Here is a 15,844-nt window from a genome sequence, read left to right as displayed (position 1 = left end):
GAGGTAATAGAGTACCTCAACACAATTATTAGTGTGCTTTGTCCGGCCAAAAGAAATTGGGAAAAGAGGAAGGAATTTGCAATCGCATCACACTATTTGGGAACTTTGGAAAACTCGGACAACATAACGGCTGTACGGGCATGAAATATGAGGCAACCTGCAAGAAAACTAACAACATAACAATTGAATTCTTATGGAGACACTGATCCAGGAAGACAACAACTTTTCTATAAGTCTCCAACATAGTAACTCGTCATCCTAATGAATAGATGAGAAATCCTAATTCTTAAACCCCGTAGAATAAAGAAGAGGATGACTCAGAATAAGAATGACACAAGGAAAGGAGTAAAAGAGCCTTACGTTCCCTTCCACAAACAATTCCCTTACATAACTAAAGAGTTGCTAGACTCAACATCGACCAGTTTGGCTTGGTTATCCTACAGGCAGTCAAGCTCTGATACCAAAGCTGTCGGCACCCCGATCCTAAGTCATAAGAACCCAGCCTGTAACACATCACATCACTTTGCAGCCTCACGCACGGTAAACTCCACGGCTGCCACCTTACCTTGGTCGGGACCGTTTGCGTATTTTGGCTCGCGTATATAAATATGTTGCTAGCGTTCAAACGACAAAGAACCCGGGTCAACATGACTAGTTATAAACCCAAGCGGTACATCCGTACAGGGACAGACATACATAACCCAGCAAGGCAGGTGTCGATCAACAGCGTGTGTAGATGAGTCGTAGCAAGCTACAAGGACTCCATTACACCGCGTGACATTTCCCCGAGGGGAGAGACACATCAACAAATAAGGATACACGCCGGTCAATCAATGTGTCTAGAGCAGTAGCAAGCTACCAAGGCTCGATAGAAGCACAAAGAGGCATTTCCCTGTAAAGAGTACTACTAAAGGCACACAGTTAGGTGTCGAATCCCACACATATAATGCATTTCATAACATACACACAATATGCACGATATGTGTAGATACAACATGGCATCACAACATAACTCTATGACTCAAGCTTTTATTAAGGACTCATAAGAATCAACATAGTGTGTTATTACAAACAGGGGTCCTGTGACCTGACACTCAAGTCATACAAACAACAAGCGGAAGCAAATCATGTCTGGGTACAAACATCTACTAAAAGTGGCTGCAAGAACCAGAAAAGCTACTACGACCCTACCAAAGGAGCCAGATCTCTGTCTGGGATTCCCAAGCTATTCCGTCAACATCGAACACATCGCGTAGAAACCTTTAATGAGACTAAATCTTCTCTGCCAAACATAAATAAAGCAACCGTGAGTACAAAGGTACTCAGCAAGTCTTACATCAGAACTATCTACATATGCATCATGTTTCGATGAAAGGATTGTGTGGTTTGATTGCAGCAAGCCAGCTTTGACTCTTGGCTAACCTGTACTACGACTACAAGTTCTTTATTTGAGGTGGGATAGCGCACAATTCACCAATTCAATACACCACTATGGATCCACTCTCGTCTCCCTACGAGAAGGCCTTCCATAGCACTCACACTTATTTTGCATGTTTCAGAGTATCCATTTAAATTTTCTATGTACCACGTAATGCTTCCAAGTAGTCCATATCCGAGGACGCGGCTATGAATATGCCAAAGATATAGAGATGTGAGATCTCTATGAATGAAGAACCGACAAAAACTCCAACATCGAAAACATCATAGTAGATGCATATGGACTCCGTTTTCGATGAACTCGAGCTTGTCACGAAGATGACCATAAGCTCTGAAACTCACAAAGAGAAACACCAAACAAGAACCAAGAAGTATGATGCAAGGATGCAAATGGTTTGAGCTCTCAACGAACGATACGATCAAGCTACTCACTTGAGAGCCCCCCTTGATAGAACAACAATCTATCCTAACCAGAAAACCTATCAAGGGCAAACCTATACCTTGCACTTCGTCCTCTTGAGCTAGATGATGATGATCTTGGCTTCCTCAAGATGGACCACGTTTCTTGATTGTATTGGCTTGATGAAGACTAGTTGATTGCTCCCCCATACTCACTATGGGTGAGCCACTCTTCAGCATATCTTCACAAGTCCATTGCCACCACAATGGACGGCAAGCTTCAAGCATGCTATATTCGTGCTGATCCACTTGAACTTGCACATCGCAATCTTGATGACGATCACAACTTGACGTCATACTCCATGGGTTGTATGAGATCTTCCCTTTGACGCAAGCCCATGGAAACACACCTAACCCCCACATAGAACTCTCACGAAGACCATGGGTTAGTACACAAACACGTAATGGACAATGCTTACCATACCATGGGACCACTTGATCCCTCTCGGTACATCTTGTACGCTTTGTGTGTTGATCATCTTGGTTTACTCTTTGTCTGAGATCTTGATCAACCATTGATGATGATCACAACTTGACGTCATACTCCATGGGTTGTATGAGATCTTCCCTTTGATGCAAGCCCATGTAAACACACCTAACCCCCACATAGAACTCTCACGAAGACCATGGGTTAGCACACAAACACGTAATGGACAATGCTTACCATACCATGGGATCACTTGATCCCTCTCGGTACATCTTGTACGCTTTGTGTGTTGATCATCTTGATTTACTCTTTGTCTGAGATCTTGATCAACCATGTGTCTCTATGACCATTCTTTGGATAATACCTTGAATACCATCTTGGTCATCATATAAACTCCTTGAACCCAACAGATGGACTTCAAGAAGTGCCTATGGACAAATCCATACCATGGGATCACTTGATCCCTCTCGGTACATCTTGTATGCTTTGTGTGTTGATCATCTTGATTTACTCTTTGTCTGAGATCTTGATCAACCATGTGTCTCTATGACCATTCTTTGGATAATACCTTGAATACCATCTTGGTCATCATATAAACTCCTTGAACCCAACAGATGGACTTCAAGAAGTGCCTATGGACAAATCCTATAAATGTAACTTAAGGCAACCATTAGTCCATAGGAATTGTCATCAAGTACCAAAACCACATATGGAGATATATGCTCCAACACAAATAAATCTACAAGCACAACAACACATGTTGTTTAAGGGCAAGGAAAAATGCCACAAAATTATCCTAGTAGCTACATCTAATATACACACATGCTTATGCAAACAAGAAGTAAAACAAAAGAAAGAACAAAAAAAAGATATGGGTGAGGGTTCGAACCTTGCACCTCTGGATGCAACAAACTGCAACACACCACTCTGCTAGGCACCTAGTACTCGACAGAGGAGGGACTCCAAACAGGATAACCTACTCTGCATCCACTGCTAGCGCCACTGTGCCGAAACAAATGCAAAAAAGGGGGGAGTGCAACCCCTGGGTCTCGAACCATGATCTCATGAGAACACACACGTGCACATACCACTGCGCTACGATTCGGAAGTCTGACAAAGCAGGGATCTATAACAAGGTAAAATAGCACGAGCTCCTCGTGCTCTGCTCGACACGCAGAGTCGCCGGCGACAGGAAGGCCGCCGTGGCTGCACTGCTACTGCTGCTGCACCACGAGGGGAAACACCACTACTGCTACTGCACGACTACTACGCCGGGAAGGAAGCCCCTGCTATGCACTGCTCCGCCCGAGAACTACGCAAACAGTCACACACACATGCACGCAAGATCCACTCCCTGAACAGAGGTACTCCGGCGAACCTAGGCCGATCCAAGCGAGGAGGAAGGAGGCAGGAGAGATCCCTCACCTAGGGAAGGAAGAGGGGAAGCCGATCTGCTTGGAGGAGAAGCCGGAGGGGAAGAATCCGATCTGAAGGAGGCCCTGCTGCAGGCCGACGTAGAACCGAGGAAGAAGAAGGAGAACACCGGGGCCGAGCTGTTGACGACGAGCTGGTCATCGGTGAGGTCGCTCCCCGGCCTCACCGAGGACGGGAATGGGGCGCGGGCACCTCTCCCGTGCTCCTGGACATGACGGCGGCGCCGAACACCGACGGGAGCGGGGTAGACGCCGGCGATGACCTTCTCTCCCTCTCTGCACCTAGCTACAGAGACTCACCTTTGGGGGAGAAAGAGAGATGGGGAATGGAGTGGCGGCGGCGGATGGGAGAGAGGGGAACCCTAGGGAAGAGGGGCACGGATACCCACGCTTATATGGGGGGGACCTCGATGTTTGTGCCTCACGGCGCTCGCGCGCTCTCTCTGCAAGCTGACGGAAAGGAGGCCGAGGGGGGAAACGACGTTTGAAGGAGAAGGAGGGACGTGGGAGCTGGGTTTAGCGCGGAGAGAAGGAGAGTTGGGCCGCCAAGGAGGGAGAGAGCCCACCTGAGGCGCCACATAAGAGAAAATAAACCCTGGGGCTTTATCTATATACAGGAAAAGCCAGAGAAGAAAATAAAGCACACAAAAAATCTACTGGGGATAAAAGCAAAACAAAAATACCCCTGGTCATGATAAATCATGACCTATTTTATAAAATTAGAAAAAGGATTTTAGGATCAAGTTAATATTTACAAAATAGCATGGTTTGGATCTGTTTTGTAATTTGTTTGCACCTATTAAACTTAAATCAAGACAACAACTTCATATCTACAAATCCACCACAACATCAGCTAAATCAAAGACATTTTTAAAACAAAAAAGAATCAAGTGGATCTTGACCTAGAGATGAAATAGAGACGGGGGGAGGATGGTTTTGAAACCTATGCAATTCACAAGGTTGTTCCTACTATCACATGCATTCTCCATACAAGCTACACATCACACACCACCACATAAGATCACAAGGCATCACATCACCTCACAAGAACACAATGCAACAACACAAGGACATGGACATGAAATGATATGGCATGCATGCATGCAAAGAAAGAATAACAAGGTGACATCACATGAAATCACATGCATTGATAGCTCTCATGTCCATGACAAGTTGGACCCACATGAAGAAGGTTCCAAAAAGGGAAGGTTACACACTTGGGGCATTACAATAGCTGCCTAGGAAGCGGCTAAAGAAGATGTCTGGATGAAGGAGTTCATGAAAGATCTTGGAGTTGTGCCTAGTGCACTAGATCCAATGACTCTGTTCTGTGACAACACTAGCGCCATTGCTCTGGCCAAGGAACCAAGGTTTCACAAGAGGACCAGACACATAAAGCGACGCTTCAATTCCATCCACGATTACATCAAGGAGGAGGTCATAAATATTTGCAAAGTGCACATGGATATGAATGTTGCAGACCTATTGACTAAGCCTCTTCCACGAGCGAAGCATGATCAACACCAGAACTATATGGGTGTTAGATTCATTACAATGTAAATCACACAGTGATGTGAGCTAGACTATTGACTCTAGTGCAAGTGGGATACTGTTGGAAATATGCCCTAGAGGCAATAATAAAATAGTTATTATTATATTTCTTTGTTCAAGATAATTGTTTATTATCCATGCTAGAATTGTATTCATTGGAAACTCAAATACATGTGTGGATACATAGACAACCCGATGTCCCCAGTAAGCCTCTAATGGACTAGCTTGTTGATCAAAGATGGTCAAGGTTTCCTGGCCATAGACAAGAGTTGTCATTTGATAATGGGATCACATCATTAGGAGAATGATGTGATGAACAAGACCCAAACTATGAACATAGCATGTGATCTTGTCAGTTTATTGCTATTTTTTTCTGCATGTCAAGTATGTGTTCCTATGACCATGAGATCATGCAACTCACGGACACCGGAGGAATGCCTTGTGTGTATCAAACGTCACAACATAACTGGGTGACTATAAATGTGCTCTACAAGTATCTCCAAAGGTGTCTGTTGGGTTGGTGTGAATCGCGAATGAGATTTGTCACTCCGTATGACAGAGAGGGCTCTGGGGCCCACTTGGTAATACAACATCACAATGAGCTTGCAAGCAATGTGACTAAAGAGTTAGTCACGAGATCTTGTATTACGGAACGAGTAAAGAGACTTGCGGGTAACGTGATTGCACTAGGTATGGAGATACCGACGATTGAATGTCGGGCAAGTAACATACCAATGGACAAAGGGAACAACATACGGGGTTAACTGAATCCTTGACATAGAGGTTCAACCGATAAAGATCTTCGTAGAATATGTAGGAGCCAATATGGGCATCCAGGTCCCACTGCTGGTTATTGACTGGAGAGTGTCTCAGTCATGTTTGCATAGTTCTCGAACCCGCAGGGTCTACACACTTAAGGTTGGTGACCGGGACGAAGAGTCGGACGGTTAGCGGGGAACTCCTCCTTGATGTCCCATGAGAAAGGTAAACGCTTCCATCCGGCGCGCCGGCCGAATCGCGCGCGCCTCGCTGGCACATGCTTGCAACATTTTCCCGTCAAAATTGCTGCAACCGTGTGTTTTTCTGATACAAACGTTTTCCATGCAGCTTTTTTTCTCGTGTAAATTTGTTGCAACCAGCGTCATTTTTGCTGCAAGCGTTTTTTTTCTACATTTCTCGAGTAAAAAAGCTGCATATATGTTTGGTTGCAACTCCAGTTCGTCAGATTTTTCGTTACAATCGATGTTTTTTTACTTTTGCTACAACCGTGTTAATTTTTGCTACAACCGGCATCTTTTTTTGCTGCAATCGTTCACTAAAAAAGTTGCATACACGTTCACGTAGATATTTGTTACAACCGGCGTTTGACTTTTGCTACCACGCACCATCAGCTTCGTTTTTTTGCTAGGATCACGTAGATATGTTTTGCTATAAAATTTGTTTTTTGTTGCAACCGTTGAAAAAATTGCTGCATCGCGTCGAATGTTTGCTGCACCGGGAGGAAAAATGTTGAATGGAGATCCAACGGTGCGAACGCGCGGGGGTTGATGGATCGTGCGGCCCGCGCGCGGCCGGCCGAAAGTTTCGACCGACGCGCCGGCGCAGACCACTGCCCCATGAAAAAGTACGATGTGAAGGAGAGGATGATGTCAAGATGAAGGTGAGATGACCGTCATCCGGTTTAAAAGCAGATGACACCGACGAGGAATATCCGACAAAAAAACAAAAGGGTGCATCGTGGGATGTGTAGTTGGGACCGCGTGCGTGCTGGAGATAACAGGATGGATAGTCAAGACAAGCGTATTTCTTTCTAGCATATGGGCTGAATTTTTGGAAGCCACGACTGTTTGAATATTGAGAAGGCTGCTGAATGCGTGTTTGATGTCTGAACACAACCAGATTTATAACAAAGAAATGAATTTCGAACAAACTTTAATTATTTGTTTGATTCATTATACGCATTGTAGCCCAGCAACGCACAAACGTTTCACTAGGGATTTTTAGGACACACCCTTGTTTTGAGCACGTCGCAAATCCAACGCTTGAAACTGCTTGTGGAGAAGCAGCCTCCGCCCCGACCGGGAGAGGCCAGTCGAATCCATGGTATGCGCCGGAAGCTCGCGCTCCTCCACGCCGCCGCCGGTGGCGCCGCGCTCCCTCTCTCCTGCACGAAGCAGTTTCACGCGCGCCTTATCGTCGCCGCCCCATGCATCGCCGACGACCACCGTCTCCGTCTCCTCCGATCCTACGCCGCGCACGGCGAGTTCGCGCCGGCGCACCGCCTGCTCGACGAAGCGCCCCGCCCGGCCTCGCCGCTCCTCTACAACGCTGTCATACGCGCCCACTCCCGACGCGGAGACCTCCCCACTGCCCTAGCGTTCTTCGCCAGCATGCGACGCTCCGCCACCCCGCCCGACGCTCACACCTTCGCCTGCGTCCTCCGCGCATGCGCCGACTGCTATCGGCCGGGCGCCGCCAAGGTCCTCCATGGTATCGCGTCATCTTCCGGCTGGTCCTCCCATCCTACCGTCGGCAGCGCGCTCGTCAGCGCGTATTCAAAGTTCTTGCTTGTGGACAGTGCTCGCCATGTGTTTGATGGTTTGCGTGAGCCGGACCTGGTTCTCTGGAACTCAATGATGTCGGGGTATGGGTACAGGGAAATGTGGCTTGAGGGGCTTCAACTGTTTTCTGCAATGCGTAGGGCTGGGGCGGAACCAGACGGCTACTCGATGGTCAGCTTGCTCTCATCCTTCTGGGATCCAGAAGCGCTTGCTTTTGGTCAAGCAGTTCATGGCGTGTGTGTCAAGGGCGGTTATGATTCTGGCCACCATGTGAGAAGCACACTTGTTAGCATGTACTTCAGGTGCGGCTGCGTGGAATCGGGTCAAACCTTGTTTGGTAGTTTGCTGGATGCGGACTTGGTTACATGTTGTTCACTGATTACAGGGCAATTGCAGACTGGCAAGTATGAGGAGTCATTCAATTTGTTCAGAGAAATGTGCTACTCTGGCAGGAGGCCGGACAGCATCTTGATTGCTAGTCTTCTTTCGGCAAGTGCTTCTACAGCCAGTATCAGCTGTAGCAAGGAGATCCATGGTTATGCAGTCAGGGTTGGAGTTGATAAAGACATCAAAGTCTCATCTTCACTAATGGATGCTTATGCAAAATGTGGTTTCGCCGAGCTGGGATATTTGGTATTCCGCCAAATTCCTAGTAAGAACTCAGTCATGTACAATTTGGTCATATCAAACCTTGGTTCTCATGGATTTGCAACGAAGGCCATTGAAGTCCTTGATGAGATGGTCCGTGATAAGCTCAGTCCTGATGGTGCTACCTTCTCAGCTTTACTTGCTGCTTGTTGTCATGCAGGACTCCTAGACGAGGGATGGAAGTTGTTTAGGAGAATGAGGGATGAGTTCCACATAGTGGTTGAAATGCAGCATTATGTCTACATGGTGAGGCTTCTTGCAACATTTAACCAGCTGAAGGAGGCCTATGATCTTATACAGACAATGCCAATGCCACCAGATTGTGGCGTGTGGGGTGCATTACTTTGGGGGTGTTGTGTCCACCGTGATTCCAGCCTTGGTAGGGCAGTTGCTGAGAAGCTCTTTGAGTTCTATCCAGACAAGGCTTCTTACAAGATTATGCTTTCAAATTTGTATGCATCAGAGGGGATGTGGTGGGATGCTGAGGAGGTCAGGGCCGAGATGTCGAAAGAAGATATGCACAAGAACACAGGGATAAGTTGGGTTGGGGAAATAAGCAAATGATGGTTGGGTTTGCATCATAAGAAATATGCCGAATGCCAAGTACATTTGAACGCTGTATTATTATGGTTTTAGAGAAATGAAATATCTGAAATTCCTTGAAACTCCCTATTTTTTACCTTACCATTTGACAAAAAATGTTTTCTTGCTTTTGTTTTATTTGTGTAGAACTATTTCTGCTGTTCCTGAGTATAAAGATAAATTTTAGTATATATCCATGGAACTCTATGTTGCTAATTTCTTAGTTGTTGATGTTGTGGAGTAACATAAGGTCAGAACTATATATCTGAAGCACTCTTTAGTCGAGTCCTGCATTTTTCTTGCCTGTATCCCCTTGTTAGCTATATTCTGTAGTGTTATATAAAGATCACTGCTTTGCAAAAAGTATTGTATGGTGCTTAATCTTATATCACCTTCAGTTTATATCTTCTATAAAACTCTGTGGAAGACATATTAACCCTTTGTTTCAGTCTAGCAATTTGCTACAAAGTTTTATGTAAGTATTTCTAGATTGATAGTAAATTATTGTGAAAAATCATTTTAGTAGTTAAGTCGGGATCTCTTACAATATTGAAAGAAGTAGATTGTACATGTCAAATGATATAATCAGCACAGCTTTATGATTTTATGGTTCTGTGGCGATATTTAACGTATATATCTTCACTTAGTGCTTGGATGATAAAGTTGAGGCTTAGTCAAGTACTCAACTGTTGCTGTGCTGGTGCAATGAGATTTTTTATAGAAAGCCAAAGAGAGATAAAACTTTGATTTTCTTTAATTGGTCAATTTATCCTAAAGGCTGCAGCAAGCAGTGGTAGAAGCAAAGTTGGAATTTACCTTAGGTGTCAGAACTGTACTATTGTTTTGGTAGAAGGTACTCCGCCCGTCCCATAATGTAGGACGTTTTTGGCACTAGTGTAGTGTAGTGTCGAAAAAACGTCTTAGATTATGGGACGGAGGGAGTACTAGCCATGTGCTAGCTTTATAAGAGTAGTACCCTTAGCTAGATTGGTTTGAGTAAGTCCTATATAAGGACAACCACCTCATGGATGTAAACAAGCATTGGTTGCCAAGGAAAAGATAGGGCATCTGTTGCCCAGAATAAGAACTCCCTTATGTTGTGTGTGTGTGTGTCCAGCAAGGAGGAGGAGAGGTTCAGGCCAACGCATTATCTATTAGAATTATATCAGGTCTTACAATTAGTAGTTTCCTTTTTTCTACAGTTGTAGAGTTTTCGTAGTTTTCTATGGTGAGGGGAATACCTTGAAATAGCTTTATATATTAGTATCTTTCTTTATAGTATATTTTAATACTTTTACTCTGTGCAAGCTTCAGGACAATTCTGATAGAAACTTTTATTATTTATTTGTGTCTGACAGTGTCAAATTAATAGTATATCAATAGCCAAAATGCTGTCTCAGAGCGAGCAGTCCATGTCATGTTGTCCCTTTCAGTGCTATATGTTTTTAGGTTTGGACACTTGCAATCCAGCTCCGACCCAGCAAAATAGGCCAAATGTTGGAAGCCAAAGGCAAGCCTGACTTCTGAGTCCATGCATGAGGTTTCCAGCTAGCTGGAGTATTTTTAAAATATTCGACTGGACTTGGTGGACATGGTGAGAAGCACCCCGGCCTGAATCTCTCATACTCTGATGAAATTTTCCTTTATTCCAAACCATGTGGAGCTTCAGGGAAGCGGAGTAAACTAGGAGAAACCGAACAAGCTTCACCACGGCCGGCCTTGCCTGGCAATTGGCATCTTAGCCTTCTTGGAAGTACCGCACCGTACAAATATACCTGGAGTGCCAGAAGCCAAATTTTGGAGTGCCAGATAAATTACCCTCTGCAACCGAATCCCAGTTGCCTCTCCAGTTGCTAGTTCCCCATGGCCAGACATTCCTTGTTCTTCTTCTTCCTCGCCTTGTCTCTGCAGCACCTCCACATTAGTGTCGGTTTACCTGGAAGGAGTTTAGCGACAGCAACAGAGCAATGGCAGCCCATGCAGTGTGACGCTGCATCGCTCAACGCATCGTGCAGCTCGTACCTTTATGTGACTCCTCAAGGGCGCAGCCTGTCCGAGATAGCCTCCCTCTTCAATGGCAGCGCATCTCGCACTCAGCCCATCAAGCGGCTCTCTGGTTCAGAGGACTTGCTGGTCCCTGTGCCGTGCATGTGTGATGCAATCAATGACAACATGAGCGGTCTCTTCCATGATACTGCATATAAGGTGAATCTAAACGACACGGCTGACAACATTAACAGTATCTTCAGTGGGCTTGCGTGGAACATTACTGCTACAGCAAACACGACAATCACGGTGCACCTTCTATGTGGTTGTTCCTCCACGGCGCCGGAAGGGGTGATTTCTTACATGGTCCAGGCTCGAGATACATTGAGCAACATTGCAACCTTGTTCAGATCAGGCTCTAGTGAGATCCTAAGCTTGAATGCGGGGGTCACGGATCCTGATTTTCTTCAGCCAGGTTGGATCTTGTTCATCCCGATGGGAGTTGCTAGTTCTTCTAAAAGAAGTGAGTCATTCCTACTTTTCAACTATGTATGTTGCATCATTGGAAATCTGTTAAATTACTAAACTGACTGCAATTCTAAAGCTTGTTGACACCATTGGCATAGTATTAGTTTGCTAAACCGCAATAAGCGTTATATATTTTCTGTAAATACATGTCTATGTTTTTCCATCTAATGTTGTTTCTCTCTTTCTATTTTATTATTTTTCTTTTCTTTTTTGCATCATAGCATTTCTCAAAATCACAAAATGGTGTTCTCTTTGTTGGGAATCTCAAAATGTTGTTGTATTCTTTATGTTCTTTTAGCCCTTTGGTAACTGACTGCTCAACTTTTTGGTGTTTCCTCCCTGCTTGATTCAAACACTTCTAGAGTTTGGCGGTTTACCGATCATAATTGCAGTATCAATATCAGCTGCAATTATGCTCCTTTGCACGCTCACCATTGTGCTTCGCCTGAGAAGGAGATCTCTTGTGCCCAATGCTGAAGTACCAAAGAAAGAGATGGAGAGAGTTCCCAGCAACACAAGCATAGCTATCCTGGAGAGCCGCTACTTTCCATCCAAGAGGATTGATGGTCTCGTTATGCTCCCTATGCTACATGTAAACATTTTGGATACACATACATCTTATAACTCTTGGTCAATTGGTTGCAGATATCGATCCATTCCAAACAGAGAGGCCTGTGATTTTCAGCCTGAAAGCGGTTGGAGAAGCCACAGCTAATTTTGATGAGAAGAGGAAGATTGGTGAGGGTGGATATGGCATGGTCTACCTAGGTTTCATCGGAACACACGTAAGAAGTTTTTATGTAGTATCTTTCTCAGGTAACCGTAATCTCGAAGGAACATCAGATCCTTATATTTGACCTTGGTCGCAGGAGATTGCAGTTAAGATGATGAAAGACAGCAAATCAAAGGAGTTCTTTGCTGAGCTGAAAGTGCTGTGCAAAGTACATCACATAAATGTGGTACGTACTTAGACTGTACTAGAATCTACCAGGAAATGAACATCCATGCTACGGTCACTGGGTACGAAGAGATGTCATCATAAACTCATGCAATTCTGTACAGGTTGAGTTGATTGGCTATGCTTCTGGGGAGGATCACCTGTACCTTGTTTACGAGTATGTTCAGAATGGATCACTGAGTGAGCATCTCCATGATCCTTTGCTGAAAGGTACGTGAAAGAAAGACAATTATGCATGTTGATATTTGTTTGCTTCTGTCAACAAAACTAGATTTACCGTTCACCGAAATTTCTGAAACTTTGAATGAGGTATTGCTTAATTCTTAGGTCATCAACCTCTCTCATGGACTGCAAGAACACAGATAGCAACGGATGCTGCACGCGGTATTGAGTACATCCATGACCATACAAAGGCCTGCTATGTGCACCGTGACATCAAAACCAGCAATATTCTGCTAGATGATGGACTAAGAGCTAAAGTGAGCCATTCAAAACCACAAAGTTTCAAGTATTATCCACTCAGGTATTGATTGCAATCTTATTATTTTCTGGATAACAGGTTGCGGATTTCGGGCTGGTAAAGCTAGTTGAGCGCAGTGATGAAGAAGATTGCCTGGCAACTCGTTTGGTTGGAACTCCAGGCTACCTTCCACCGGAGTTAGTTTTTACTTGGACATGATTTACATTTTTTTCAGCTGATGAAGCTTCAAATGTAATAGTAACGTCAAGCATCAACCTGCAGGTCAGTCCGTGAGCTTCACATGACCACGAAGTCTGATGTTTATGCGTTTGGAGTAGTTCTTGCAGAACTGATCACTGGTCTCCGTGCACTTGTGCGGGACAATAAGGAAGCTAATAAGACAAAGTCACTTATCTCAACTGTAAGAGCAATGGCAAACGCCTGTGGACATCCGAGCGCTGTTTCGGTTTTTATAGTTTGCCGATCTGTTTTGACAATGTTTGCATAATAGATGAGGAAAGCATTCAAATCAGAAGATGTGGAGAGCTCACTGGAGAATATAATAGATCCCTCCTTGAAGGACAACTACCCCATAGAAGAAGTGTGTAAGGTTAGTAGTAAAACTGTTCATCACCACTGACACAGTGAAAGATCTCAGTTGGCCTAATCCTACATTTCTACCGTGTATAGCTGGCAAACATTTCGATGTGGTGCTTGAGTGAGGATCCATTGGACAGGCCTGAGATGAGGGAGATTATGCCGATGCTGTCTCGAATTCATTTGACCTCCATAGAGTGGGAGGCGTCGCTTGGAGGCGACCACGAGGTCTTTAGTGGTGTTTTCAACGGTAGATGATCAAAACGGCATATATGCTATCATGTAGATACCAGAAGTGAAGTGTGCCCCTGTTGATTTTTGTTAGAGGAGAATGGTTATTGGTTTGCAGCTTCTGATATATTTGTACTTGCGACCATGTGGTTCTCTTTGGAATATTTTGACTGAGTGAAGTCAGCCATATCCATCTTGCTCACAGAATGTATCTACAGACATGATACATTTCCAGACTTATCTGCAATAATGTCTTAAACAAAGCAGAAGACCAAAGACAGTGAATGCTCTCATTAAATCATTCCAAAAGTGTCAGGTAAAAAAACTAGTATAAAAAATAATGATACTACTACTACTATTAGCAATAATATAATAATAATAATAAGATTAAACCTGGAAGATTTTGATATTTGTGGTAATTTTACGCTGATTGCCTCTTAATTAGGAGGCAACATCTCTAAATAGGAGGAGGTTGTGGGGTAACTTCTTGGTGTGGGTCTGAACGTACGAAATCCCTAGACTGGCACCAAATTGAGGGGAGGTTTGCGAGCGCACAAATACCCCCCACGCTTGACTTTGACAACACGGACGCATCCAAAAAAACCACTCGACACTCGTGCTTTCCCCTGGTATGTCCATCCTCATGTGCTCTATATACATGCTCCAGGACTCCGACGTTGTCGATGTACCACCCAGACGCCGCCCATGGTGGACACCACATCCTATAGGTGTTCGGTGAATGCCATTGTCATTTTTTAGGTTCCCGTTGTTTATTTGAAGCAAACGTGATGGATACATTCGAGAAGTACTTCTACATCGAGTTCATGAATTCGACTTCATCGAACGAGGATGAAGATGATGCTGAAGGTGATTCTTGAAGATGTGGTCCACGCAAAGAATCATGGTCTCAACTACAAGGGCTCAACAAAGGAACATAGAGTTTTGAATCGACGGAAGGCATGTGGCCATATGATGTTGTATGACGACTACTTCTAATCCTATTTTCGTCGCCGATTTCAAATGTTGCAACATGTGTTCGAACGCATCAACCAAGGTGTCACTGCCATATGATGATTACTTCGAGCTGAAGAATGATGCCATTGAAGGGTTCTCTAGTTATCAAAAGTGTACAACTGCTATGAAGATGTTTGCTTATGATATAGCCACGGATTCATGGGATGAGTACCTTGTCACGCCCAAGATGCGACCCTATCCTCAATTTGGCACGAAGGCCTCGTCAGGGATAGAAGCGCATCTCGTCGTGTCGCAAGAATGGATATCGTTACAAGTACATGTACTGAGAAGAAGAGGTATATAAGAGAATTGGCTTACACTCGCCACAAGCTACATCAGAGTCACATCAGTACATTACATAAACATCAAGAGTAAGAGCAGGGTCCGACTACGGACGAAAACAAACGAGAAAATAAGAACGACGTCCATCCTTGCTATCCCAGGCTGCCAGCCTGGAACCCATCCTAGATCGATGAAGAAGAAGAAGAAGAAGAAGAAGCAACTCCAAATGAACAATCAACGCGCTCGCGTCAAGTAAACTTAACCTGTACCTGCAACTGGTGTTGTAGTAATCTGTGAGCCACAGGGGACTCATCAATCTCATTTCCAAAGGTAACAAGACTGGCAAAGCTTAATGGGTGAGGTAAGGTTAAGTGGTGAGGTTGCAGCAGCGGCTAAGCATATATTTGGTGGCTAACTTACGAGTACCAGAAATAAGAGGGGGAAGATCTACGCATAGCGGACGTGAACTACAGATGATCAAATGAATGATCCTGAACACCTACTTACGTCAGTCATAACCCCACCGTGTCCTCGATCAGAGAAGGAACTCACGAAAGAGACAGTCACGGTTACGCACACAATTGGCATATTTTAATTAAGTTATCTTCAAGTTATCTAGAACCAGTGTTAAACAAAGTATCCACGTTGCCACATAACCGCGGGCACGGCTTTCCGAAAGATTAAACCCTG

General features: G+C 44.5%; 2 protein-coding genes across 2 annotated transcripts; both read left to right on the top strand.

Annotated features, from left to right (window-relative positions):
* The first annotated feature begins 7,339 nt into the window (after nucleotides 1–7,339).
* On the top strand, nucleotides 7,340–9,181 carry LOC123444847 (putative pentatricopeptide repeat-containing protein At1g64310). Its single transcript, XM_045121705.1, has one exon. It carries the CDS (start codon nucleotides 7,413–7,415, stop codon nucleotides 9,078–9,080), a length of 1,668 nt encoding a protein of 555 aa, XP_044977640.1. The 5' UTR covers nucleotides 7,340–7,412; the 3' UTR covers nucleotides 9,081–9,181.
* An 833-nt stretch (nucleotides 9,182–10,014) lies between these two features.
* LOC123444846 (lysM domain receptor-like kinase 3) lies at nucleotides 10,015–14,121 on the top strand. Its single transcript, XM_045121704.1, has 10 exons — nucleotides 10,015–11,607; nucleotides 11,975–12,178; nucleotides 12,258–12,397; nucleotides 12,482–12,571; nucleotides 12,675–12,780; nucleotides 12,898–13,049; nucleotides 13,130–13,227; nucleotides 13,313–13,451; nucleotides 13,542–13,640; nucleotides 13,721–14,121. The coding sequence occupies exons 1-10, from the start codon at nucleotides 10,962–10,964 to the stop codon at nucleotides 13,883–13,885; spliced, it is 1,839 nt and encodes a 612-aa protein (XP_044977639.1). The 5' UTR covers nucleotides 10,015–10,961; the 3' UTR covers nucleotides 13,886–14,121.
* Nucleotides 14,122–15,844: the final 1,723 nt, after the last annotated feature.

Source organism: Hordeum vulgare, chromosome 3H (genome assembly GCF_904849725.1).
Source record: "Hordeum vulgare subsp. vulgare chromosome 3H, MorexV3_pseudomolecules_assembly, whole genome shotgun sequence".
Lineage (NCBI taxonomy): Eukaryota > Viridiplantae > Streptophyta > Magnoliopsida > Poales > Poaceae > Hordeum > Hordeum vulgare.
Note: the sequence above shows the minus strand (reverse complement) of the source record. Positions and strands in the feature narration are given on the sequence as shown.